Source organism: Dermacentor silvarum, chromosome 2 (genome assembly GCF_013339745.2).
Source record: "Dermacentor silvarum isolate Dsil-2018 chromosome 2, BIME_Dsil_1.4, whole genome shotgun sequence".
In the NCBI taxonomy this organism is placed as follows: Eukaryota; Metazoa; Arthropoda; class Arachnida; order Ixodida; family Ixodidae; genus Dermacentor; species Dermacentor silvarum.
Genome location: NC_051155.1, coordinates 126,831,793 through 126,857,242, shown reverse-complemented (window position 1 = coordinate 126,857,242; position 25,450 = coordinate 126,831,793). Strand labels below are relative to the sequence as shown.

Sequence of the window (25,450 nt, the reverse complement as noted above, 5' to 3'; positions counted from 1 at the left end):
TCGTCGTCGAGGTGCCGTATCTAGCGCGATGGCTTCCGAAGCCTAGGCGAAACGTCAGCGTCGTCCTGCCCTCCAAGAACCTGACAACGGTGGTGCACGCCTCGGCAACGCTAGCGCCAACTTCCCCGGTGCGACGGCCAGGTTTCAACGCGAGTTTCTCAACGGGAACTTCGGAGCCAGCTGCAGTGCGTGCGACCGGGTGTGGTTTGAGCAAAACGTGGCACCCGTCAGTGCAATTCGTTTTTAGGAACACCGAAGAAACACACGACAAGCTTCGCGTACCCTCATTTTCTCGACAAGGGAGGGGCTTCTTATTTTTTTCTAATTGTAGCCACAGGGGCATATAGTTCAGCAGGCGAGCATGGCTGGAAAAAAGATTAGCTCTTTCGAGCATCGCCATTCGAAGAGAGTCATCATTCGTGATTCATAGTGGTCCGTGTAGATTGAAGACAAACAGCGATCACGCGAAGCACACTGTTGAAACAAGCGTTTTCACAGGCGTGGGAGTGGCAAACCAATTTATTTAGAGGTGGCTCCATATTGGGGATAGCTGGCACCACGAAGTTAGGCATCTTTGTGCTGGGGCACTCAAGTATGCGGCGGTGAGTAGCTGACCCATACCAGGAGCTGCGCCTTCCGCTTCGGGATGCTGGCCTCGATTGCCTTCAAGTCAGCGTTGTCAGCCGGCACATTTTTAATAGTTGCTTCCTGATTCAACTGTAATATTAGAAGAAAATGAGCCCTCGTTAAAGGGACACTAAAGACAAATATTAAGTCAACGTGGAATACGATCACAGAAACCTCGAAACGGTTGTTTTGTGCCAAGAAAAGACTTATTTTATGAGATAATTGCGTCTGAAGCGTCCACGCAATTCTAGCGCCATTCAAATCGCCCGCCCTCCCGAGCGAGGAGTGGTGACGTCATGGTCTCATAGTGACGTTGGGCCGCCGGTGACTAAAACTAGAGTGACCTAGAATATGGGAGAGTGTCCAAAGCGCCGGCTCCGTCGAGGGCCTTTTTCTGTGAACTGCCGCGCCGCGCCGCTGCTGCTCCGGACCCGTGGGCTTTTCGTGCTCGCGAAGCGCGTGGGAAGCAAGGGTTGTCTGCTACGCGCTGTAGTTTTTTGCGTTCATTTTCCACGCAAAGCACTTAAACTCTATTTAACTTCAACAGTGTGGTGCTGCATGGAGCTCACCAATCTTTGAGCGTTTCTTTGTGCTTGGACAGCAAGATAATGCAAAAACTAACGTATCAAACTCATCAGCGCAGCCTAGCTCCGGTGCTAGAGTTCGGGAACGGTATTACGGTAACTGTGCGTGCGTAGAAACGCGCTAAATGAGCCCGCGCAAGGAAAGAACGTAAAAAAAGAAACGTTATTCACATGGGTATGCGGGCAATTGCACCATGCTTGCAAGAATAAAAGTAACGAAAAAAGTAAATTACTCGCGCAGTCAAATACTTACGTGCGTGCAGTGACCGCTTCGCTCACCACTGCGCGCAATTCGCTCACGGTCAGTAGTGGTTTAGAGCCATATGCATATGTATTTATTCATATTTTTTTAACCTCGACAATATTGTATTATGAACAGAGCGCCGTGAGAAGGTGTAAGGGAAACAAGAGAAGAAGCAGAAACGGCCCTAACGCCGCAATATTGTTGGCCTATTCCGCTTCAGAGATAGCGTATACGAACAATTCTTGCTGTACGCTATCTCCAATACAAACTTCGCGCACGATGTACTTTAACGTTCACCGTGAGCCAAGCTGGTTTCAAATTCAGACATTCGAATAAAAATCCATTCCAGCCAATAGGTAAACAAACATAAAAAGGTGACCAAATATATATTCTTCTACATTGAAATGAATAGACAGCTTCTACTGGCCTAGCTCTTTACTCATTTCTGTTGCAAAAGTTATTGCAGCAATATCCTTGTTTTATTAATCCGTGAATCCTCTCTGAAATTACCAACATATAACTTCTCATGATATAATAGTTATAGCTTAACGTGTGATTTTTAACATAAACTAACAACCATTCATAGCGCGTGATTATGTTTGTGCTTGCATTATATTGAGTGGAAAATCGTTATGAAAATTACAATCTTTGATGCACTACAAATATCGCTATTGATTCTACATACCCCTGAAATAGTTACCTTCAATCAGAAAAACATGAGAAGGTTGTGTTCTGGTGATTAGTTGCCTCTTTCATTACGTAACTACAAGTACGTAATTATTTATCAGTAAGTATATTTGCTGTGTACGAACCAGCGAGCATACGCAATAAATATTCCTAAAGTTACTTTCATGTAAAAATTCGCTTAGTGTTTGCGCTCTTGCAATACATGAAGGTGAAATGCGTACGAGTTGCTCATGCGTAATGCATCACGCTCGTTTTCTGACGTTCGCTCGTAATTATGAAATGAGGCGTACGTACACAATGTTGCACTGTTAGTATTTCATTGATTTTGGTTTGTCTTGTTTTTTACAGCGTATATTTCTCGCGTACCCTTTACCTACACGCCGTGGTAGGTTAGGGGCTTTGCATGGTAGGTTGGACTGCTAAGCCAGAGGACGCGGGTTCGATTCCCGGCCACGGCGGCTTACATTTCGATGGAGGCGCAATGCATAAAATACCCGTGTACATAGATATAGGTGCACGTTAAAGAACCCCAGGTGGTCGAAATTACCGGAGCCCTCCAATACGGCGTTTCTCAAAGCCATATTGTGATTTTTGGATGTAAAACCCCAGAAATTATCATTACGATTGTTACCCTTTACCTATGCTCTCAGTTCTTCATGACATATGAGCAAGTTCGACACGCTGAGATCGAGATTGGCATTCAACACGTTCTTATCGCAACACCTACACCATCAGAGGGACTTCTGGCCGAAAAATGCGGGTTTGCACCACACGTGATATTGTTGTCGTTAATCGCGACGTGAATGCAAGTATGTCAAGTTACTAATGCCATTACCCATCAGTCATCTTAGTCACACATTTGTCTTGCCTTTCCACGCTATACTTTGGAATATATACCAAGTGAACGAGAAGCGAGAGTTACGCGGTTTGTATTTATTTTTGGTACCGCGGCCCCACCTACGGACACATTACGCTTCCCAAGAGCCTGTTAAGGATTTCGCCTTAATAAAGAAACAGCAGAACGTGGGAGGCAGTCTCATAAAACAAATTGAATGCACGAAATAAAAGAAAGGGAACGGTAGTGTGTAAAAGCGTTAGCAGTGAGCCAGCCATATCTTTCACGTTCTCCTGGTTGTCATCGCGATCTCCAGCTTATTTTCTTCTGCAGCACGGTCACGTTGCTCATTCCACGCATAAACTAAATGAAATAAGCGCGCGGTATGCGTTACTTAAAGAGCCGCGTAAGCGCGGACCAAGCGAGCTGGAAGGAAATAGACAAAATACCCGTATTCACAGCCGGCAAACGCGTTCTCTGTGCATTGAGTCACTGCGGCATTACCTTGCGGTGACGTGGTACTTAATATATCCCAAATTATTGCGATGTTGGCTAATAGCAACCAAAATATCAGGCTCGTAGCAGACACCCGCAGTCTTGGCGCGGCTTCCGCAGCGGAGAAAGCCCACAGGTCCAGTACAGCGGCGCCGCGGCGCGGGAGTTCACACAAAAAGGTCCTCGCTCCTCCCATGCATTCACGCGGCGCTTTGGACACTCTCCCATATTCTAGGTGACTCTACTAAAACGCCGCCCGTAGACGGCGCTTTACGGCTTTTTTTGCGCAAAACGCAGACGCGTGGCCATAAACAGAGCCAAGACAGAGCCGATGGCAGTGCGAAAGCGGAAGGGAAAGCGTGCGACATGATCGTCGACGCTCGTCGCAATGGATCTTGTTGACCCTGACAACGGCACATTGACTAGCGATGCTGGGCTCGATTTCAGCGATTTAAGCTCCGATGAGCGTGACATGTAGTGACATGCTGCTGAGGGCTGGCGCTGCCGGCGTCGTTGCGTACTACGACCGCGGCCTCGATGCCGGCTTTTCCGAGCGCGAAAACCGCGAGGACTCCAGCGATGAGACATCGGGCGACGAAGCTGGTCACCGTCTGGACGCGCCTAGGGCAACGAAGCTGGTCACAGTCTGGACGCGCCTTCGCGCGGACCCTTCGGGCATCCCGCGACATCACATGGACGTGGCATTCTCTGCTGCTTGCAATTTCAGCGAGCTAGTAACACCAGCGTAGCATTACGCCATAACGGAACTACTGAAATTATCATACTGAAGCTTTCATAGCCTCGAATTTATTTCAGCGGCATTTATTTGTGCAGCGCATATGTCATTTACTTCTGCAACATTTTTTAACCGCCTAACGTAAGCACTTTAGCAGCATATAATAATGTGCACCGTAATCGCGGTATACGCGAGAGAGTCTCGCAGCACAGAGTCGAGCGAAAACGAAACCTTTACACCGCCCATGGGCCGTTCCACTTCAGCAATATTACGCCTAGGCGAAAGTCACGTTCAATAAGTCAACCGCCTGCTTAGCCATGACGTCAGCATGCACTACCAACACGCGCTCTCGAACGCTTCACAAAACACACAAGAGGGTGCACCGTGCGAGTGCAGAGCGGCTCGGGTGTGTTGTTTTCGAATATATCGGCCGCAGTACGACGCAGGCATGTTCGTTTATTCAATACATGTCGAAGACACTGACTGACACGGTGACGTCAAAATGACGTACACCGGAACTACAAGGTGGAGCGACTCCTTTTTCGGTTTCGCTCAACCAGCCAATCAGCGCACGCCTGAAAGCGAAAAAAGAAATTTCGCCCAAATGGAACGTTTCAGAACACGGCCCCAGGTCGTTATCAAGGGTAATGTGTAAACCGCATTCACGCGATCTTGAGCGCGACAGCGACAAGCGACGCGATGGAGATGGCTGTCGCGGTCGCTCGTCGCCTACAAGTCGCACCGCATGCAAGCGACGACTTTGAGCGACGTCCCCCCGGTGTTGCCGGTATGAGGGCAGCAAATACTTGCCGAAACTGGCGTGACGCTTGCTTTATTAATTTAAGTTGATGTGTTTTAGTGTAAAGAGCAGCATAAATATTTCTAAAGGTCTTGCACTACGTGATTATCCTTGCACGTATCAAAATCTAGTCGTTTGCTCGTTCCGTGCGACAATCGGTAGTACTTGACTGATGTATATCCAGTTCCGGCTTCGCGCTATTGGCTAGTCGCTCATAGCACTTCCGGGCGACGAGCGACGAATTCTAGATTTCTAGAACCGAGTGATTGAGCGAAAAGACCAAGCGATCTGTTCGCGCGACGGCCCGTTTCGTCGCTCGAAGCCGTCGCTCGTCGCCGTCGCGCACAAAATCGCGTGAATACGGTTTGGGCTTAACGCCAAAAAGGTATTTTGTAGCGACAGCTACATTACGCCAGGTTTTCGCCTCTTTGCCGTCGTCGCACTTTGAGCCGTGGCCGCACTGTGACGTCACACCACGTCCCTCGATTCTCCAGCTACGGTGGCTAGAAAGGGAGGGGAGAGCAACGGCGGCGGCGGAGTGTTGCAAGCAATCATGACAGCAGCGGCGGCGCTGCAGTCGCCAGCAAGATCGCTCCCCGGGCGCGGAGGCACGGCGGTTGGTGCCGCGGGTTTCGAAGCGGGCGTTTTTGTTCGCAATTAGCAGTCGCACATTTGACATAACTAGCGTTAAGCTAACGCATATCGTACCTTGTTAGTAGAGGAGACAATAAATGACTCGCAGCTATCCTCTGATGAGTGGTTAAGTGTTAAAGATGCATTAGATTCGGGTACGTCACCGCCGGCACAAATATTTTTCGCTGGTGTTGCTCGCACGCATTTTACGTGCTTTCCCGAATCGTCGGGAGTGAAAAAAGAAATGATTTCAGCTAATGCGAAGAATATTATACTAGTGGTGCGGGAAAAAAAGTTGCACCGATTTCTAGGCTCGCAGTGAAGAGCTCCTTAGATCATGTTACTGCGACGCACTGCATCCTGCTCGTCAAATTGGTCAGTACCAATATATGATGCTTTAGAAATCATTCCACATAGGAGTTAAGCAATCAAACTTATTTTAGTCGCTAATGTGATGAACTAGAACGGTGGGGACCATGAAAACACTCAAAAGGACAACAGACAGCACTTGATTATATGATCCAATATACAGGGTGTCCCAACTCTGTTGCAAAGATTTAAATATATGCAAATGCCCCGTAGCTGTACAGAACCAAGGCAATGTTGCAAATTTCTCCTACCACAGCTTGCTTGCACTATGAGACTTCTCGTAACAGCACGCTCAAAATTGGCATCGCGCGTTTCATTGAAGGTCGGTGTTTGAGCTTCTTGGGCCATTGATTGCGGAAACCTCGCGGTGTGGCGCAGTGAAAGTAGGCAATCCGAATGCCACAGAAACACGCGCTGATAAGCGATAGTGCAGACGGTCACCTTCGTAGTTTATATACTACAGAAATAACGCACTATCAGAACAGTTTAGTGGGAAAACGCTCACTTGCAGGCATGCGCAATCGAAAGTAGCATGTATATCAAACACATTATCTCGAACGAATACTCAAGATCTGTTCGTATGATGCTTTACTAACCAGTGCAGACTCTGGCATACGATTCCTCACAACTCTATAATTGGATGGAAATTTGGTTACCTAAAGGCTCATGTTTATCCATCCCGTATACCGGCGTACCTAATGTTCGCCTTATCTTCAGCGTGACTTCATTCCTACCGCGTCCATGACAGCGCGAATAAAGCACTTCTGGAGTTAAATATTACAGTGAAAATTCATCCTTCCGAACGACCGCCTAAATTTGCTTAGTAACTGTAACTCTCAGAAGGTGCAAACATGATCGAACCCGGCGTCCTTCAATGCGGCAACCGTGTCTTTGAAGTGTAGTGTCCCACCATTTATGCAGCTCAAATTCAATGTTTACTATTAAAGAATAAGTACATCATAAGCTCTGCTTCAGTAGGGACGATTGTTCTGACAAGGCATACTGCCCGTAAAACATTTAAAAAAAATCATGGCGTTCAGGCAGTAAGCCAATTCGAAGGACCGTTTTCAGCGTATGCGCAAAGTGCTTACAGAACAGGACAACGGCTCACAGCCTGACAGGACTGTTCCCAGCAGAGCTACTTCGGTGCTGTACATTACGTACACCTATCAAAGGCCTTCAGGAAGAACGCCATTGCAAAACAAGTTAAACAACGCAAGAAGGAAACGGAAGAAAGATGGGGTTTTTACGTGCCAAAACCCACATATGATTATGAGGCACACCGTAGTGGGGGAGACACCGGATTAATTTTGACTACCTGGGGTACTTTACCGTGCACATAAATTTAAGTACACGTGTGTTTTCGTATTTCGCCCCCAAAAAATGCGGCCGCCGTGGCCGGGATTCGATACCGCGACCTCATGCTTGGCAGCTCAACACTATAACCACTAAGCAACCACGGCGGGTTAAGACAGGGTGGTATCCAGCCGTAACTCGACTAGCCCTGGTTCTCAGGTTCTCGTACGAAATTTTATATCTGCCGCTCTGTAGATGCCAGCAACAGTTATCAAGGCAACAAGTGAATCATCTGTACAAGTAGAAACAGAGGACTGGTCGAAATGTCAAAGGCATGATGACATCTCAGACGTTACAAGATTCTACCTGTACTTCTTGGACCAAAATCCGCTGGAATAATGGTGCGCTTGCTACCGAGTCTGTTGCAGTTACGGAAGAAGAGTGCCCCTTATGCAACGGTTGTCATACGATCGCGGAATGCAACGTCTAACTTTCTACGGATGAAAAAAAGGGCTCTTTTGCGCAGTGCTCGATGTTGTAGTAAGGGCCATCGTCAAGCAAGTGCCATGCGCAGCGGTCGATGTTGCATTATGTGTAGCAAGAACCATCGGTGCCATTTGACCATCCTCCGCGAGTTATTTAGGCCGCTGCATCAAGTACGACAACCGTGACGACAGTGGATCAAGATGTACCGCGCCTTGCATTGAGTGGCAGCAGTCCGTCTCCGGTGGTATCTGTCCCAAGCGTCCTGAGCGGAGTCAATGCGGTCCTGCTTCGGACAGAGCGGGTGTGTATTGAGTGCAGATCACGAAGGCATCTCGTGTGCAACCTTCTCGACAGCGGCAGCCAGCGCACCTTTATTTGATCAGATCTTTCGAAGGACCTGAAGTGCCCGGTTACCGAAAACGACGAGATATCTCTTGTTACGTTCGGCGACTCGAAGCCCCGCCAAGTCATGAACAGTCATCAGATAGCTTTGAAGGCGAACACAGTGACATGGCGGTAATCGTTGAGGCTCTCGAGGTAATTGAAGTGTGTGCGGTCACAAGCACGCGCAGCAGTACAGTCGTGCAGCTTCTGTACGAGAAGAAATATGACACAGGGGACCACTTTCACCTCGACACATGGCAGCCCCGTGAAATAAGCATTTTACTTGGTTGCGATGTGTACTGGAAAGTAGCCACTGGAAAGATTGATCATTTGACCTGTGGCTTAACAGCCATGGAAACCAAGTTTGGATTGACCGAGCAGGGAACCACGGAGCTCAAAGGAAGTGAAACATCTACAACTGCTCAGTTGCTGGCTTGCAGCATTCGTCGACTTGTATTCCTGACGGCGATGTTTCTGCGATCTGGTGTCTCGAGGTCATTGGGATTGAGGCTCACTGAGATATTTGAAGGGGAGAGCATCACCAAGATTTATGTAACGTTAGCGGGGATACCTTCAGGCAGCGATAAGATAAAGTTAGCTGAGCGTTGTCTGCAAGCCGAACTCAATAGGTTTCGACAACAGTCCGAACTCATGATGCAGTATGACACGGCAACCGGAGCTTATTTCAACAAAGAGCACGCCGAAGAAGTTCAAGAAGAGCTACTGTCAAAGGAAAATGTGTATTATATGCCCCCATTATGCAGTTGTCCGCCGAGATGCTATCACGACAAAGCTTCATGTAGTGATTCACACTTCCTCGCAGGCGCTTGGCCATGCCTGCCTGAACGATGCTCTGCTCAAGGATACAAACTTCGGCGTTGGCATTGTGCAGCTGCTACTCGTCTTCCGATGTTTCCCTGCTGTCCTAATTTACCATACCAAAAAAGGCATACTTGCAGATACTTATTCGTCCTGAAGACTGCGATGTGCTGCGATTCCTCTGGATTGACAGGTTGCCCTCAGATACTGACTCATCTCCACCTGCGGTGACGTGTGGATGACGCGGGTCCCATTCGGAGCCTCATCCAGTCAGTTTCTGTTAGCAGCCACCATTCGCCATAACCTTGCGCTTCATTGAGAGCGATATCGGGAGACTGTGGTTTTGCTGGAAAATGCCTTTTACGTCGACGACCTGATCCTGGGACTTACGAATGTGGATAAAGGTGCAACAGCTTACAGTGAAACGTGCAAAATGTTCTCTGAACCAAGCATGGAACTGCGCAAGTGGGCCTCCATTTGAGATGCTTTGCGGAAGCGCTTCCCGTGCGACAAAGTTGCTGTTGAAGACGAAGCTGGAGAGAGTCCTGTAATCAAGGTCGTATGCGTACCCGGAGAATGTGAAGACGACCAGATTATCCTCATTGCACACGAAGCGTCTGAAGTCACAGCGAAGAAGTCTTCTACCAAGCGCTGGGTGCTTCAGACATTAGCAAGGGTGTACGATCCCTTGGGTTACCTAGCGTCATTTACGCTCATAGCAAGGTTGCTTTTTCAATACCACTGGAAGACGAAATGCGCATACGACGACGCCCTGCAGCAAAAAGGGCGAACAAGCTGGAACAGTTGGCATACTGAATTGGCTAGCATGAACCCCTGCGGCGTTAAACGTCACGTCTTCCTGCGGGCAAATGATACAACCTTTTCAATTAAGCTACACGTATTCTCTGACGCAAGCAGCAATGCGTATACGGTGCCTGTATCTACAACTTGCGTGCTCAACAAACGGCACCTACAACACACAGCTCCTGATAAGCAAGAGACCCCCCCCCCCCCCCCCCATGTGATGGCACCAATAAAACAGATCTCTCTTTCGCGTCTTGCGCTATTAGCCTGCGTCTTCGGCGCGAGATAGTGCGGATACGTCAAGACAGTGTCATTGTTGAGCTCAATTCAAGTTCACTTTCTACCGACTCACTCGTCATCTTGCGTTGGATTCGCAGTACGTAGACAAAAAGAGTTGCCGTACGCCATCGAGTCTCCAAGAATCATGGCCTGACATCGCCGATCCAGTGGCATCATTCTGCCGGAAAAGATGACTCAGCTGATTTGGTAATACGAGGAGTGTCACCCTCTTGCCTTCTTGCGCCAACTTTATCGTGGTACTGTCTAACCTGGCTTCATTATCCACAACAACCCATCCCCACTGAGTATAGTTAATTGCCAGAACAATTTGAACACTGCCCGCCGTGGTTGCTCAGTGGCTATGATGTTGGGCTGCTGAGCACGACGTCGCGGGATCGAATCCCGGCCACGGCGGCCGCATTTCGAAGGGGGCGAAATGCGAAAACACCCGTGTACTTAGATTTAGGTGCACGTTAAAGAACCCCAGGTGGTCCAAATTTCCGGAGTCCCCCACTACGGCGTGCCTCGTAATCAGAACTGGTTTTCGCACGTAAAACCCCATAATGTAACAATTTGAACACTTAGTAAAAATGCCAGAAGGGCCGTCAGTGTGTCCTTCTGCAGCTTTTGTTTCGAGCACTATATAGTGCCCATGAACAGGTGCAGTTCCTTGAAGAAACTAAGAGTCACCGGTTGGGTCTACCGCTTTACTGGAAACGCGCCGTCGAAGGAATCTTCGGCTGCTGCACCATTAACCGCAGCACAGCTTTACAAGTCTGAATACTACTGGTTGTAAGATGTCCAAGAAGAGATGTTCTCCGAAAAAGTTCAAGCGTTTCGCGTAGGAAAAGGGCTATCGAGTTCTTCAGCTATATCCTTTCCTTGGCGCAAGTGGTTTACTTCGTGTGGGTGGTCGTCTGCAGCATCTGGCTGCCTCCTTGGATGTAAGACACGTAGTCCTGTTACCAGCAAGGCACGCAGTCACCTCTGTCATTGTTTTAGCTGCGCATGAGCGCGTACTCCATGGCGTAGTCGAGGCCACGCTTTCCGAGCTTCGAGAGAGGTTTTGGCTCGTGAAAGGGCGGCAGACCGTTAAAAGGACGCTAAGCAGTTGTTATCTTGCAAACACCATAAGCCCGTTGCCACGAGACAGGATCACCGAAGAAAGACCGTTCTCTATCGTTGGTTTGGATCACTGCGGGTCCTTCTACACGCCTGACACCGCTGCTACCAGCGGCCCTTCATACGCAGTGCCTCACGACTTCAAGTGTACCAGAGATCTGGAAAAACGCCAACATTATACTAATTCATAAGAAGGGAGACATTAGAGAATTGAAAAATTATAGGCCAATTAGCTTCCTTTGAGTACTTTATAAAATATTCACCAAGATAATTTCCAATATAATAAGGGCAACACTTGACTTCAGCTAACCAAGAGAGCAGGCTGGCTTCGCGAAGGGATATTCTACGATGGATCATGTCCATGTCATCAATCAAGTAATCGAGAAAACTGCGGAGTACTATCAACATCTCTATACGGCTTTCATAGATTTTGAAAAGACATTTCATTCAGTAGAGATATCAGCAGTCACAGAGGCATTGCGTAATCAAGGAGTACAGAGGTATACGTGAATATCTTAGCAAATATCTACAAGGATTCCACAGCTACCTTGGTTGTCAACAAGACAAGTAGAAAATTGCCTATCAGGAAAGGGGTCCGGCAAGGAGACACAATCTCTCCAATGCTGTTCACTGCATGCTTAGAAGTAGTATTCAAGCTCTTAGACTGGGAAGGCTTAGAAGTGAGGGTCAACGGCGAATGAAGATTAATATGCAGAAGACAAAGATAATCTTCAACAGCCTGGCAAGGGAACAAGTATTCAGGATCGCCAGTCAGCCTCTAGATTCTGTAAGGAGTACATTTATCTAGGTAAATTACTCACAGGGGACCCTGATCATGAGAAGGAAATTTACAGATAAATAAAATTGGGTTGGAATGCATACGGCAGGCATTACCAAATCCTGACTGGGAGCTTACCACTGTCGTTGAAAAGAAAGGTGTACAATCATTGCATCCTACCGGTGCTAACATAAGTTGCAGAAACTTGGAGGTTCACAAAGATGCTATAGAACAAGTTAAGGATCGCACAAAGAGCAATGTACCGAAATATATTAGGCCTAACTTTAAGAGACAAGAAGAGAGCGGTGTGGATCAGAGAGCAAACGGGGATAGCCGATATTCTAGTTGCTATTAAGAGAAAAAAATGGAGCTGGGCAGGCCATGCAATGCGTAGGATGGATATAACCGGTGGACCAATCGAGTTACAGAATGGATACCAAGAGAAGGGTAGCGCAGTCGAGGACGGCAGAAAACTAGGTGGGGTGATGAAGTTAGAAAATTTGCAAGCGCAAGTTGGAATCAGCTAGCGCAAGACAGGGGTAATTGGAGATCGCAGGGAGAGGCCTTCGTCCTGCAGTGGACATAAATATAGGCTGATGATGTTAATGGTGATGACAACGACCACTAAACTTTTGGATTTCCGCCGTTTTGTCTAGCGGCGTGGAATCCCCGACACCGTATACTCTGATAACGCACTGCCTTTCCACATCTGTGCGCGAGTGTTACGACCATTCTGCCGGCTCTTCAAGAATACGCTGCTGATAAGGTTATATCGTTTTACCTGCCAAAACCACCTAATTATGATACACCCCGTGGTGGGGGACTCCAGAATAATTTGGACCACCTGGGATTCTTTAACGCGCACCTAAATCTAAGTACACCGGAGTTTTTAAATTTCGTCCCCATCAAAATGTGGCCGCCGTGGCCGGGATTTGATCCCGCGACCTCGTGCTTAGTAGCCCAATACCATGCCATAGCCACCAATTAACATAGCAACAACGGTGGGTCTGATGCCAAAATCAAATGGAAGTCAGACAGAACTTCCTGGTGGGAGCTAGGCTGATTGGAGGGCCTCATTAGATGACAAAAAATGCATTGAGACTTTCACTTGGGCGCAGCAGCATAGAGAAAAATTCAACAAGAGCGGGCACTCGGCGAAAACTAGCAAAGGAAATATGCCACGCTAGTATTCACACCAGCCGTTAGATGACGCGAGCAAGGGAAGAAAAGAACGTGAAATGAATCTATCAGACAACGTCTTATTTTTCTTATTCCTTCCAGCTTAAACTAAAACGTTTCGCGTATAAATAAACTTTCCGAGCTGTTTTTCTTGCGTTACTTTGCGACAAGCCAATGATGCGCCAGGTACATGTGCTGACACGCAATCGAAGTGAGCGAGGCCGGCTGCGCATGTGAGCGTTCGCCTGTTCGACGTCCAGATTGTCTGTTTACAGTGAAGCTGTTCGCCTCTAGTTGATCAGGATTTTTGGTGGGTCGTTCTGTGCTCACCCAAAAACAGTGCAGCCACCTAGCGGCAGCGCCCACTCGGACAGACCGTAAATGGCTGTTGGAAAATGGTTAATGGGGAAGAGGAGTAATGTTTCCTGGTATATTTGAATTACATTCCGAAGCTTTCATGTCTGCAGCTTGTGCGTAAGTTGTACTTTACAAATTTTCTGTCGCATTTTACTTTCAGAAATTCAGTTAGTTCAATGACGTACTTGCGGTTGGCGGAGGACCTAGGAGAATGAGGATGTATGCTGCACTTCGGCACACGTGCGTGCGCGCGTTAAGTACGCCGCTTGTGGTGGTGCTTGATGTAACGTTGTCTAACGTCGGCAACAGCCTGGCTGTACATCCGCTTTCACAGGGTGGAATGGAGGCGGATTTTTTTTTTTTTTTTGATGTAGCTCTGGTCTCCTGGATTCTCGGCGTATTTTGCGTTCCGTCTGCACTTCGGCACGGCACCACTGCTCTATTGTACTACGGAAAGGGGAGAAATTTTGTCTGCGCTGCATGTCAAGCAATTTAGGCTTAGGGCACGCGGCCGCACCGGTCGTTGTGACGCAGTTAGCAAAAGGCAGCTCAGCCGCTTTGACACAGTTTGTTTCGTGTGTAGTGAATGTTACTGACCATGTTTGTGACGCTTTCTATGGGTCCCAGCATTATTGTAGCTTATTTCGGTACTTTTGAGAGTACGTTTTGGGCACGCTGACCGCACAGGGCGTTTTGCCACAGTTAGCGACACGTGTAGCTGTGGCACAGTTTAACGTTGGTTAGTTTTGCGCTGACTGAACCTTACGGGACCATGTTTGTGACAATTTTCATGCCCTCAGGCTTGACGAATACTCAGGCTTGACGAAAACGCGATGAGCGATTTCCAAGAGTGATAGCACGGGAGTGTGTTGCTTACGCCGGCAGAACGCGCAAAAGATAACGCCGAGGAGGTCAAAAAGCCAACTTGAAAATTCCGTCTTCTGAACGACTGATAACCGGCTTTGTACCCACGCATTTGTCTTGAGTGCGAGTAGAAGGCATTTTGCGGGCGTCTAGCATGGTCGGGTTGGGAGCCTGTGTTGTGACCACAGAGGTGGCCACACAGGTTGGGAGCCTGTGTTGTGACCACAGAGGTGGCCACAACACAGGCTCCCAACCCGACCATGCTAGACGCCCGCAAAATGCCTTCTACTCGCACTCAAGACAAATGCGTGGGTACAAAGCCGGTTATCAGTCGTTCAGAAGACATGGTCGGGTTGGGAGCCTGTGTTGTGGCCACCTCTGTGGCCACAACAGAGGTGGCCACAACAAAACGTGTTGTCGACCGTGTATTTGTGCTCTTCAAGTGCAGGAAACAAGGCCCGGGAATGGGGGAATGCTTGGAAATCAGATGTTCGTCGTATTTTATGTATGGTATTCTTTGGGATGAGTCGGGTATTTTCAACTCGATGTTTGCATAAGGGATTTGTTGGTGATGTTGTTGTTGTTGTCTGTTGGTTGGTGATGTCGCTCATTCAGCACTTTCGCACGTTTCGTCTCTGCACGCAGTTTTTCTATGAGGTTTAAATACCAAAATGACACATGCTTGTAATTTAATCTTTTCAGCTGATGCCATTCAGTGGAGCTTCGTACAGGAACTACTGCTTTTTACCTGGTGCCACAACAATGGATGAACGCACCAAAAGCACGGAAAGAGCATTTATATAGAGCCGACACCGGAAATGTGTTTGGGGTTTCTTACTGAAACCGACACCGGAAGTGTGTTTGATGTTTTCAAACCAGAGCATTTATATAAAGCCGACACCGGAAGTGCGGAAGTGTGTTTTATAAAACCGACACTGGAAGTGTGTTTGAGGTTTTCAAACCAGTAGCTTGGCGCGCTACAGGGCTATTCAGGCGCTGGGCTGTATGGAAGTGTCGTCTCTGGTTGTTTGTCTTTCTCTATGGCAGCAATCTCAACGATGAGGCCCTCTCTACCGTTCTCAGCGAAGTTGAAGCGTCATAAACAGCGGACCTCTTATCTCGATAGCAACCCGGATGAACTGCTACCGCCGACTCTTAACTCACTTCCTGTTCGGAAGACGCGCCGTATGCTTTCCGCAGGACGTCAGCATTTCAGATGGCATGTCATTGACAAGGGCGGACCTGCTCCGCCGCGTGAGCGTCTGACAGCGGAGCTACGGATCCGATGGAAGCGGTCGTACCTGCTCTTACTTCGGTCTGCGTACAACAGTCCTGCTCATGAACTACCTCGGTTACTCGAAAGTGACGTGCTGCTTGTGCATGACGACAGCGCACATCCGCTACTACGCAAGCTGGGCAGAGTACTACCAGTGCATCCGGGAAAGGACGGCATTGAGCGCGTTTGTACACTTCAAGTAGCTTCTAGATAGACGATCAAAATACCCATTCAGAAGATGTACGTTCTCGAAGCAAGCTGCCAAGAACCAGATACCGAGTGATCACCTCGGTCCCTTAGGAATATGTTGAAGATCACTGCGAACAGGCGGTGACGGGGATAAGAAGAGAAAAAAGACGAGGAGGGCACTAGCAATAGCCTACGAGTGCTTGGGATAGGACTCGAGTCCTTATTACGCAACAGTTTCTCAGAATATAAAAAAAAACTTTCTTTGAGAATTTCGTTAGCACCCTCCATTTTCGACAGACATGCAGGTGACACGTGGCTGAGTGTGAAAGGCGAAGTGATGAAGGCAAAATGCCATGGATTCTGTTGCTGTGCTCGGAAAGTCCCTTTGTCGTGCCATCAATGGGTACCGCATGCTCTGGCGCTGCTTATCTAGGCTAATGGAGATTGAGGTGGAGTTCTCCAACTCAATCTGTCTTCCGTTTGCACTTGTTTACGGATGATGCGCTTGCTAGCCTGATAACTGTCACTGGCAACCATAAAGTTGAATCGCACATACCACGACTATCAGCATGGAAACGCATGAGTAGTTTTTTTTTATGTCATGGTCTTGTTTACGCTGAAAGCCTTTGCCCACCATTAATGAACTACAGAACATTCCAAGACTTACCACGTTAGCCAGAAAGGACCGCTTTACATAAAAGTTCGCGTTTTTCCGCCAGAATGACCAGCTTTGTTAGTCAGGCTACTTGGTTGTAATGTTCGTCACAACTTGCCGCGGTCGGCTTGTTCTAAATTCGAAGTTTCGTACATAAAAAAATGCAATTCGCATTGTTTGCGAAATGAACCATGTAATAATGTTGGCCAGACTTAGCTGTTAAGGATTGCAGCTAAGGATTCCCCTTACTTCAGTTAAGTCAAAATGCATAGAGGGAATTTCAGTCAAAGCGATCGAAGCCAAATTCTAAACGTATTCCATATGAAGAATATCCCGCTTATTTGAGTAAATGGTTCCACAAGCTTTGGCCGCTAGTTTAGTCTTTTTTTCGAGAAGTCACTGGCCGTTTGGTTAGTATTGTTTTGAAATATCACATAACTCATAAGTATTCGCGCGCTCAGACTTTTTATCGTTACGTCAAATTACCTCACAGTAAAATATCTAGCAGAGCCTGCATTTCGCATGCCCGTGTAGAAGTACTAACCCCACTCAGCTCTTCTTCCGTTCGTACGAGGTTCAAGACTGCAGCTTTGTGCAGGAGGCTTAGGTAGTCGGCGTCCCTGCGCAGTGACATGGAAATAAATTATCAGTAGCGTTAAAACATTGCTAGGAATTTCTGCATTAAAACCTTCATCGGCAGCCACCACTTCCCCAAAGATGCGGAGCACAAACATTCAAACGGAGAAATTGGTACCGGTAGGTTTTCAAGACAAAGACTTTGCTGACTTCCCACGGGTTTGGCGCATCTGGGGTCTGGTTATCTGGTAAGCACTCCTAGAAAAAAAAATGGCCCTTTCGCGGCTCCAGAGCATCGTATCTAGTCGAAAAAAGCTCTCAAAATGCAGGTCTCAACGAGACCATGAGCGAGAATTTGTGGAAGAGTAAGTAAAACTAACGATACGGGTGTAATTAACGCCACTAAAGTCGAAACTTAAACCACATTGCACCATAGACTGCATCATGTCCGGTATCGGCGCAGCAGGTCTCTTGGTAAAAAAAAAAAAGGTCAATTTAGTGTTGATGCTAAAAAAGACAAAGTCGACGTAATTGCGCACGAAATACGATACAAACCAAACACTAAACTAGTGAATAATGAACATCGGAAAGAGAATAATTCGAGCAACCCCGTAGGTGGAGCGTGCCTTCTTTAGAGCCAGCACTTGGTTGACTTGGGTTTTTTTTTTCTTTTTTGGCACTGGCAGTAGTTTCCACGAGCAGCACAGCATTGTTCACGCCTCTTTCTTCTTGGTACTCGCCATCCAACGCATGGGAGCGTAAGCGCCAGCGCGAAAGCTTCAACTACACTCGCCCAGTGAGGACCCTCGTTTCGTGTTCTTACGAATGTGAAATTATGCGGGCAGACAACAGCAGGCAAATCTCCCCCCCCCCCCCTTTTTTTTAACACTTGCCTCGCCCTACCCTATGCATCCGCTTATTCAGTTATTATTCTCCAACTCCACTCGGGGTGGAGTAGATGGAGCTATAAAAGCATACAAGTATAGCAGTTGCAGCGCAAACTAAGTCCTCTGGTCGAAACGTTGGCTCTGACGACATCTCTTTGAACACTGTTGATATCTTAAAGACTCCATAGTTTTGTGAACCTCCAACTTACATGCAAGCCCAGTAATACATAGATAAAAAAAGGACAGTTGCGCAGACCAATATAAAGGAGAGAACAAGATGGGTCATGTCAGAAGAGTGGCGAATGTCATATTGATGTTGACAAGGATTGCCTGACGGCGGCCCTTGGTTTGCCGAATGCTGATGCACTTGGGTAACCTTTAAATTGGCGCACTCGCATGGGACGTACACAAAATGCGAGGCTGGCCGCAGATGCGCTAAAGCGAGCCGTACGGAAAGGACGGTCGAGAGTATGTATGTATGCGTGCACGTATGTTCAAAGACGAAAAAAGTCACTTACAGCGTAGCCAGTGTTGTTGCAGGAGCCAAGATCTCGAGCGCCGATTTCCGCAGGCCGTATGGCACTCGAATGCCCGCGGCTTCATCGGCTGTCCATGGTTGATTGAGCGCGCTTTTGTACTCTCTGCGAGTGCAGCAACATCAGATTCTAGTTTAGCGTCACTTGCTAGTGTTCTTGACACGTTAACGCTTCAGGCAGCGAACTGCTTGTCCAATATTACACTTTAACACGGAATAACTTCTAAAGGTTCAAGACTCTAACCCTTAGGGTAAGAGCCATGATATCCTCGAACCTTCCATTGCTTTATCCCAAGTGAAGGCCAAATATTCATTTTATTTTAATGCGTTAGCATTAGGAGTTTCAAAGTGTAAAAAAGTATGTGTGTGAAGCCGGTCACATGGTAGAGCGGCCACAAGCTGGTGGTCAGGCAAGCAGAAGACAGTGCCGACGATGCCAGCGGGCAGTGTCAACGGCGCAAGACCCGCGAAGCCACTGCTCCACACGTCAACTGAAGCGCCGTCGGTTCGCACATAACCTAATAAACGTGCACGCGACATAACTGCCCATTAGGAACCGCCGATGTTCCTGCCGTAAGCGTCAACGAGCGCTACCCAAACCGTTCCCGATCAGGGAACAATGGACACGTGCGTAGACACGCGCATATACCTTCTCTTAGGGCAGCACAATGACATCGTCCAGCGCTATCGGTATCCTGGGCGATGCCAGCTACTCTACCCGCTGTTTGGGCAAGTAGGCGCCTCCAAAAGCCTCGACTGGAGAGCAGCAGCCAGTGCCGGCCACCAGAGAAGCTCTTTGCGCGCTGGACGGCTCAACGACGACGACTCACTTCCCGAGGGCCTCAGCGACGATGACGTGTGCAGTCTTGGCAACTGGTTGCTTTCATCATCCGCGCACCCTTACAACGGTCAGGGCCAACGTCATCGACTCCATATGCCAAGTTAGTGCGTCCCATGTTCCAAGCCGCGCCGGAAACTTGCAGCGAGGCCGAGTGTAAAGGCGAAGTGCGCAAGGCAGTGCGCGCAAGGACAAGTAAAGGAAGGCCAGAGAAAGTCGAGGGAGAATTAAAGGAGTTCGGAGCGTTGCCCTCTTGCGTGCTTCTCACCATTAAAATACACAAGGCGCCCTACGTAACTTAGGCCCAACTTTCAACATATGCAAATGCTGCGTAGATGGACCAAACCAAGGAAATGTTGTGTGACGTCGCTTGGGGATACTCAGGTTATCTTTGCATTCCGCCTAATTAGATAATTGGTTTTAATAAATTAATAAATTTCTCCAATATTATAATTAGATTAAAAGTGTCAAAGAGAAAATTGTAGATCAACAAGAGAAACTCCCCATACAGCTTTCTGTTGCTCAATACGTGCTACATAAAAGCGCTTTTCCGAGCCTAAACGAAGCCCGCGAATACGCGCAATGTTGCCGCGCGACTGGCCGCTTGAGGCACTTTGAGTGTATTCGCGGTCGTCTTTCATGCTCGGAAAAAATTACGCAGCACGCATTGAGCAACAGAAAGTAGTAACGGCAGTTTTATTGCGATAGCAATTACATGGACACTCCAAGCGCATTTCTGCCGTGGTCGGGGACGTGGTCGATGACGTCACTGCGAAGTTCCGTATGAAGTCCAAACACGGCAACATCGTCGCCGCGCGCCATACGCTGTATGTGCGAGTGAAAGCTTGCGAGGGTCAGCCGACGATTGCGGCTCAATCTCGCGCGTCCGAGGGAGACAGGCGGGGCGGAAGCGCACTACTTCTGTCGAGCGCGAGGCACAGGGGGGGTTTTTATGCGCGCGTGATACTGTGCTTGTTAATTGAGTTAGTAAGCGAATGTTTATATGTTTATACGGCCGGTAAAACTACTACACTTAGTTCGTACAGTTGTCCACCAGTTTGCTATCGCAATCGATGCTTCGCCTATCGGGCGATACTGCAACATTTCTTCATGTTGCTCTAGAATTTTCTCATTGACACTTTTCATGTAATTATAATATTTTAGAAGTTAATTAATTAGTACTAATTATGTAATTAGGCTGAATGCAATGAGTATTTCGAAGCGACGGCAAACAAGATTACCTTGGTTCTGTCCAGCTACGTGACATTTGCACATTTTTAAGATTTGGCTAAAGTTGCGTGGGCCACCATATATATACGAGGGGAAGTCAAAAAGTAAAGGGACTTTTGCAATTTTTCGCACTAGGGTTTGGTAGTACTGCTAGTATCCAGCACTGAATTAGTGTCGTCTGCAACACTTCTATGGAGCGTGCGACTTTTATTGCCGCGTATGTCGTTAGAGTGTAGCAGACCGTAACATAGCAGCTCCACTGTCGATCTGCACCGTGCGTTTCAAACAGGGAAGAACTTCTTTATGTGACGAGGAAAGATCGGGCAGGCCGTCGACGTGAACGACTGAGGACAATTTGACAGTCGTTGAGGGTATGGTGATGGAAAACAGACGAATCACAGTGGACTAAATCTCCAATACTTTACATATCATCATAGTTCAGCGTATATTCCATCTTACACGACAGGCAAAATTTCCGGAAAGTGTGTGCAAGCTGGGTCCCGAAAGAATTGTCAGTGCAGCATAAGGCACGAAGGTTGGACATCTCTCGTAAACATTTGGCCCGTTATCGTCGGGAGGGATATGGATTTTTACAGCAAATTGTTACTGTAGATGAAACTTGGGTACATCACGAACCGGAAAGTAAGGCCTGCGTGCACGGTTTGGAAACACTCAGCATGACCGGAAGTTAAGAAATTTAAACATCAACCATCATTTTCGCTTCTTGTGCGTGCGCTGCAGTTTCAAGATGTCAGCCATCAGCTGGTAAGATTGTGCTAACACTATCTAGGGCATGGAAGGTGTGCTAGCGGTTCATTTGACCCCAAGAGACGAAACTGTGAACAGTGGGAACTAGTGTGATGTGTTCCGAACTAAATTGAAACCTGCACTCAGATCCAAACGTCGTGGTAAACTGCGAAAGGGTGTCATCCTGCAGTAAGATAACGCTCGGCCACATTCTGCCAAACAGACGGCCGAAGCAATAAAAGAGTTGGGATTCGAATTGCTGGAACACCCGCCATACAGCCCAGACCTGGCTCCAAGCGATTTTCATATCTTTGAGCCATTGAAGGAAGCGCTCAGGGGAAGCAGATTTGCAACCGATGCAGAAGTCATTGATGTGGTGCAATATTGGGCACAGGTGCAACCAAAAAACATTTTTTTTTCTGACGGAATCAAAAAAGCTTGTGAAACGTTGGGCAAAGTGCGTTGAGGTGCAGGGAGGATATGTAGAAAAAGAATGTTTCAGTTTTCTGTCATTAGAATACATGCACTCTTTCTAAGTGTTCCCTTTACTTTTTGGCTTTGCCTCGTATATATATATATATATATATATATATATATATATATGTTTAAGCGAGCACTTTCAACATTTATTCAAGGTTGCCTGTGGCAGCTAGCCCAATTCTAGTTATTGAGCTGGTCTGCTCGAAGAGGCGGACATTACTTGCAACACAAATTGCAATGCATAATCGACTAATTAACAAAAAATTACTAATTAAGTTTTTAACTAATTGCCTGATGGCCCATATTGCAATTTACAAATTGTAAATGGGCCAGTAAGTAATTCAATCCACCTTGGAGTTCGCAAGGCGGATCCACTTAGATTTAATTCTCAGGATGGCACGAGTTTCTAGATATTAATTCCCGAACTTTGCGGTGAAATGCATTGGCGTTCCAGTTAATTTTGTGCTTCAATGCAAAAAGCGACGCTTTGTTAGGAACCTAACTGGAACGCCAATGCATTTCTCTGCAAACTTCGGGAATTAATATCTCGAAACTGGTGTCATACCAAGAATTTGTTCCAAGTGCCTTGCGAACTCCACGGCTACAATTTGTAATTTGCAATATTGGCCATCAGGTAATTAGTTAAAAACTTAGTTAGTGAATTTCTGTTAATTATTCGATTACGCATTTCAATTTCTCGTGGAAGTATCGTCCGCCTCTTCGAGTAGACCAGCTCATGAGCTAGAATTGTGCTATCTGCCGCAGGTAACCTTTAAGAATTTTTGAAAGTGCTTGCTGAAACACCCTGTATATAACACACCATATATACGGTAAGTTGCACCTCAAAGAGGCAGGACGTGTGACGATGGGCTCCTGAACAATATTAGGCAATGAGCTGTCATAGATCGGGGAGCTCACAGAAGCGACGTAATACTAAGGCATTTCGTTCGCATTTACCGCTACATGGCCTGTGATATTTTTCAAGCACATCTTGTTACAAGGCACATATTTCGCTGGCGTCCGTGTGAGCAAAAAACTATCATCATCAGCATCGGATCATGCGTCGTCGTCTTCTGCCGCAGCTGGCTCGTTGGCGCTCGTGCTCGGCACGCGCTCGTGCACCTGCTCCCGCGTTCGTCGTAGTCTTCTTTCACAGCTGGCTCCTTTGCCGCTCATCTTTCCAGCGTAACATCTCGCTTCTCTTCTTTCGTCGTAATAGGGAGGCCGCGTTTACGGGGGTATGAGTCATTGCTTAAGGGGGTAGAGCCATTGTCTTACGTAATGGACAGATTCAATTCTGAATCAATTTAATTTCGAAAAATCGCAAGCGGCAATGGCGGGCGAATGCTGCTAACCACGCTGCCTAGGCTAGAAAATTCGAGCGATCGAACGCAAGCTATAAAACGGCGGACTGCGGGCATACCGTCAGTGACGTCGTTCTCTCCGTCGCAGCCGTCGCATCGTGGTTAGTTTAGGTGCACCCAGGACAAGCTTCGTTTACCCCCATTTGCCGGTAGGGGAAGGGTTGGTTTTCTTGAACACCAATGCTGGTACCCGCTAGTGCACGCCAAATTATTTGATGCCACACCGGAATGCTTCTGTTCGTTGGCAGAGTGGCAATTATTGCTGACGAACGTTAGGAACTTCGTCAGACAGTCACAGCCTTTGGAACCGCTTGCGTTCATGAATACCATTGATGGCTTTATGAGCAGAAGATAGATCTGCGCCAGCACAGTTAATGGACAGGAAAAAACAGAAACGAACGATCTGGTGGCAGCTTGTCTTGTACTGGCTCGCGCTCATCCTAGGCTGACCCACTGATGGGTCAGGTGCTCCTCACAGAATCGAGTAAACGAACGCCCGTTTCCCATTTGGGTGAAAATTGACGCTATCGATCTCCGTTGTTCTCGAGAGGAGGTGCGTTAAATTACACGTCCAGAAGGCACTTAAACGACGGCATTTCAAGGGGTGAGCCTTATCCGAGCCCACCACTTGTGGTCTATTTACCGGGTGTTCAAGATTAAGCTTTACTGAATTTAAAAAAAAATGCCTGTTGCGGGTAGCATAATTCTTATCGCTGAGCTGGGTTATTCAAAGCGGCGAAAATTAGTAGCACGAGAAATCGAAACACATACTCAACTAATCCAACAAAATATTACTAATGAACTTCTTAGTTAATTACTTGAACACACATATTGCAATTTACGAATTGTACAGGTGAGTTTACAAGACGCATTCACTTGAAATGAATTTCCAGGATGACATCAGCTTCGAGATATTTTCCAAAGTATGGGACGAAATACATGGGCGTTCCAGTTACTTCTGTGCTTCAATGTATAAAACAACCATTTTGGAAAAAAAAGTAAGCGGAACAACAGTGCATTTTTACGGCGAGTTTGATGGCGCACATCTCGAAATTGGTATCATTCTGGAAATTCATTCCAAGTGGATACACCTGACAATCCCACGGGCTGCAATTCGTAAATTGCAATATGTGTCGTAATGTGATTAACTAAGACGTTAATTGGTGAATTTTTGTTAATTAGTTGAATCTGTGTTTCGATTTCTCGTGATAATAATGTCCGCCTCATCGAACAATCCCGTTCAAGGATAAGAATTGTGCTAACTGCCACAGGTGATTTCTATAAATTCCGCAAAACATACCTAAAGTGTAGTGCTCGTGCTGATAACGATTAAAAGAAGTACACCTTTATGGTAAAACGCTCGCGCGTTCTCCCCTTCTCTATATTTTATTGACACTCTTCTAGGTCGTGTAGCAGCAGCAATATCCGATTAATGCGGCATAAGGCAGCGCTTTACTCACGTGCATGTTCAGTAATGCGCCTAGCACCCACTGCATACCACTGCTTGCTTCTCCAAAAATGTTGCCTATCAAATGTTTTGGCGTTTCTTTTCCGTTGCCACGTCGTCTGTATTAAACAATAACGTTAATTTTTGACAAGGATTCTGTACACGAAAGAGTAGAATTGCAGCAGCACACTTACTCTGCGATCTTGGTGTCGAGGGCTGCTTCGAGTCCGCCCGGGATGCAACTGTAGAAGGCCAGGCGTACCGCCCAGGACGGCTCGGCGCCCGGCGCCAGCGGCATTTTGGCGTCGAAGTCCGCTGTAGTCGTCACCTTGGAGCCGAAAAAGCAAGCCACTGCCTGGATAGGCCAGGGGTTCCCTGCATCAAGCGACCGCAACACGGCGCCACGGATATTGGACAGACGATGACGGCACCGACTTCGAGGCATAGAACCTCATGTGTATATTCGACGGAAACCAAATGACCAACACGAAATAAGTTAATTTCAAAACAATAATTTAGCTCATTTGATAAAAAATGGTGATTAGTGCCGGAGAAAATGCAGATCAAACGTCATGTCTTAACGCTGAAACATTATTACCAGGCCGGCGTCAGGGTTTTCCATCTGCCACTTTGGCGCACGAAAAGCTTTCGAATGCTCATAGGTTGAGCCCGAGGTTTCCTTACTAGACTCGAGTTCGCGCTGGAAAAACTTATGACGCCACGACGATCAGGTGTCATTTTTGTGGTGTCATTGGTATAGTGTCAGCTGTTGTCATTGTCAAGCCGAGTCGTTTTGCGTGTTTGCGCCTTTTTTTTTCACTTGCCCTGGCGAGCTTCGTCTAGCGGTAA

The 25,450-nt window shown here is 47.4% G+C and overlaps 1 protein-coding gene across 1 annotated transcript; it reads right to left on the bottom strand.

Annotated features, from left to right (window-relative positions):
• Window positions 1–512: 512 nt before the first annotated feature.
• Window positions 513–24,952, bottom strand: LOC125943147 (uncharacterized). The gene is made up of 4 exons (XM_049661588.1): window positions 24,796–24,952; window positions 18,479–18,601; window positions 17,042–17,117; window positions 513–717 (listed from the first exon to the last, which is right to left on the bottom strand). The coding sequence occupies exons 1-4, from the start codon at window positions 24,897–24,899 to the stop codon at window positions 589–591; spliced, it is 432 nt and encodes a 143-aa protein (XP_049517545.1). The 5' UTR covers window positions 24,900–24,952; the 3' UTR covers window positions 513–588.
• Window positions 24,953–25,450: the final 498 nt, after the last annotated feature.

What these genes read in the sequence shown, in the direction of transcription:
- LOC125943147 (XM_049661588.1), bottom strand. Translation starts at nt 24,899, where the DNA reads ATGCCGCTGGCGCCGGGCGCCGAGCCGTCCTGGGCGGTACGCCTGGCC. An exon ending in CTCGACACCAAGATCGCAGA is followed by an intron (nt 18,602 to 24,795) that starts GTAAGTGTGCTG and finishes CTGCACTCGCAG; the next exon opens with AGAGTACAAAAGCGCGCTCA. An exon ending in GCAACAACACTGGCTACGCT is followed by an intron (nt 17,118 to 18,478) that starts GTAAGTGACTTT and finishes GTCACTGCGCAG; the next exon opens with GGACGCCGACTACCTAAGCC.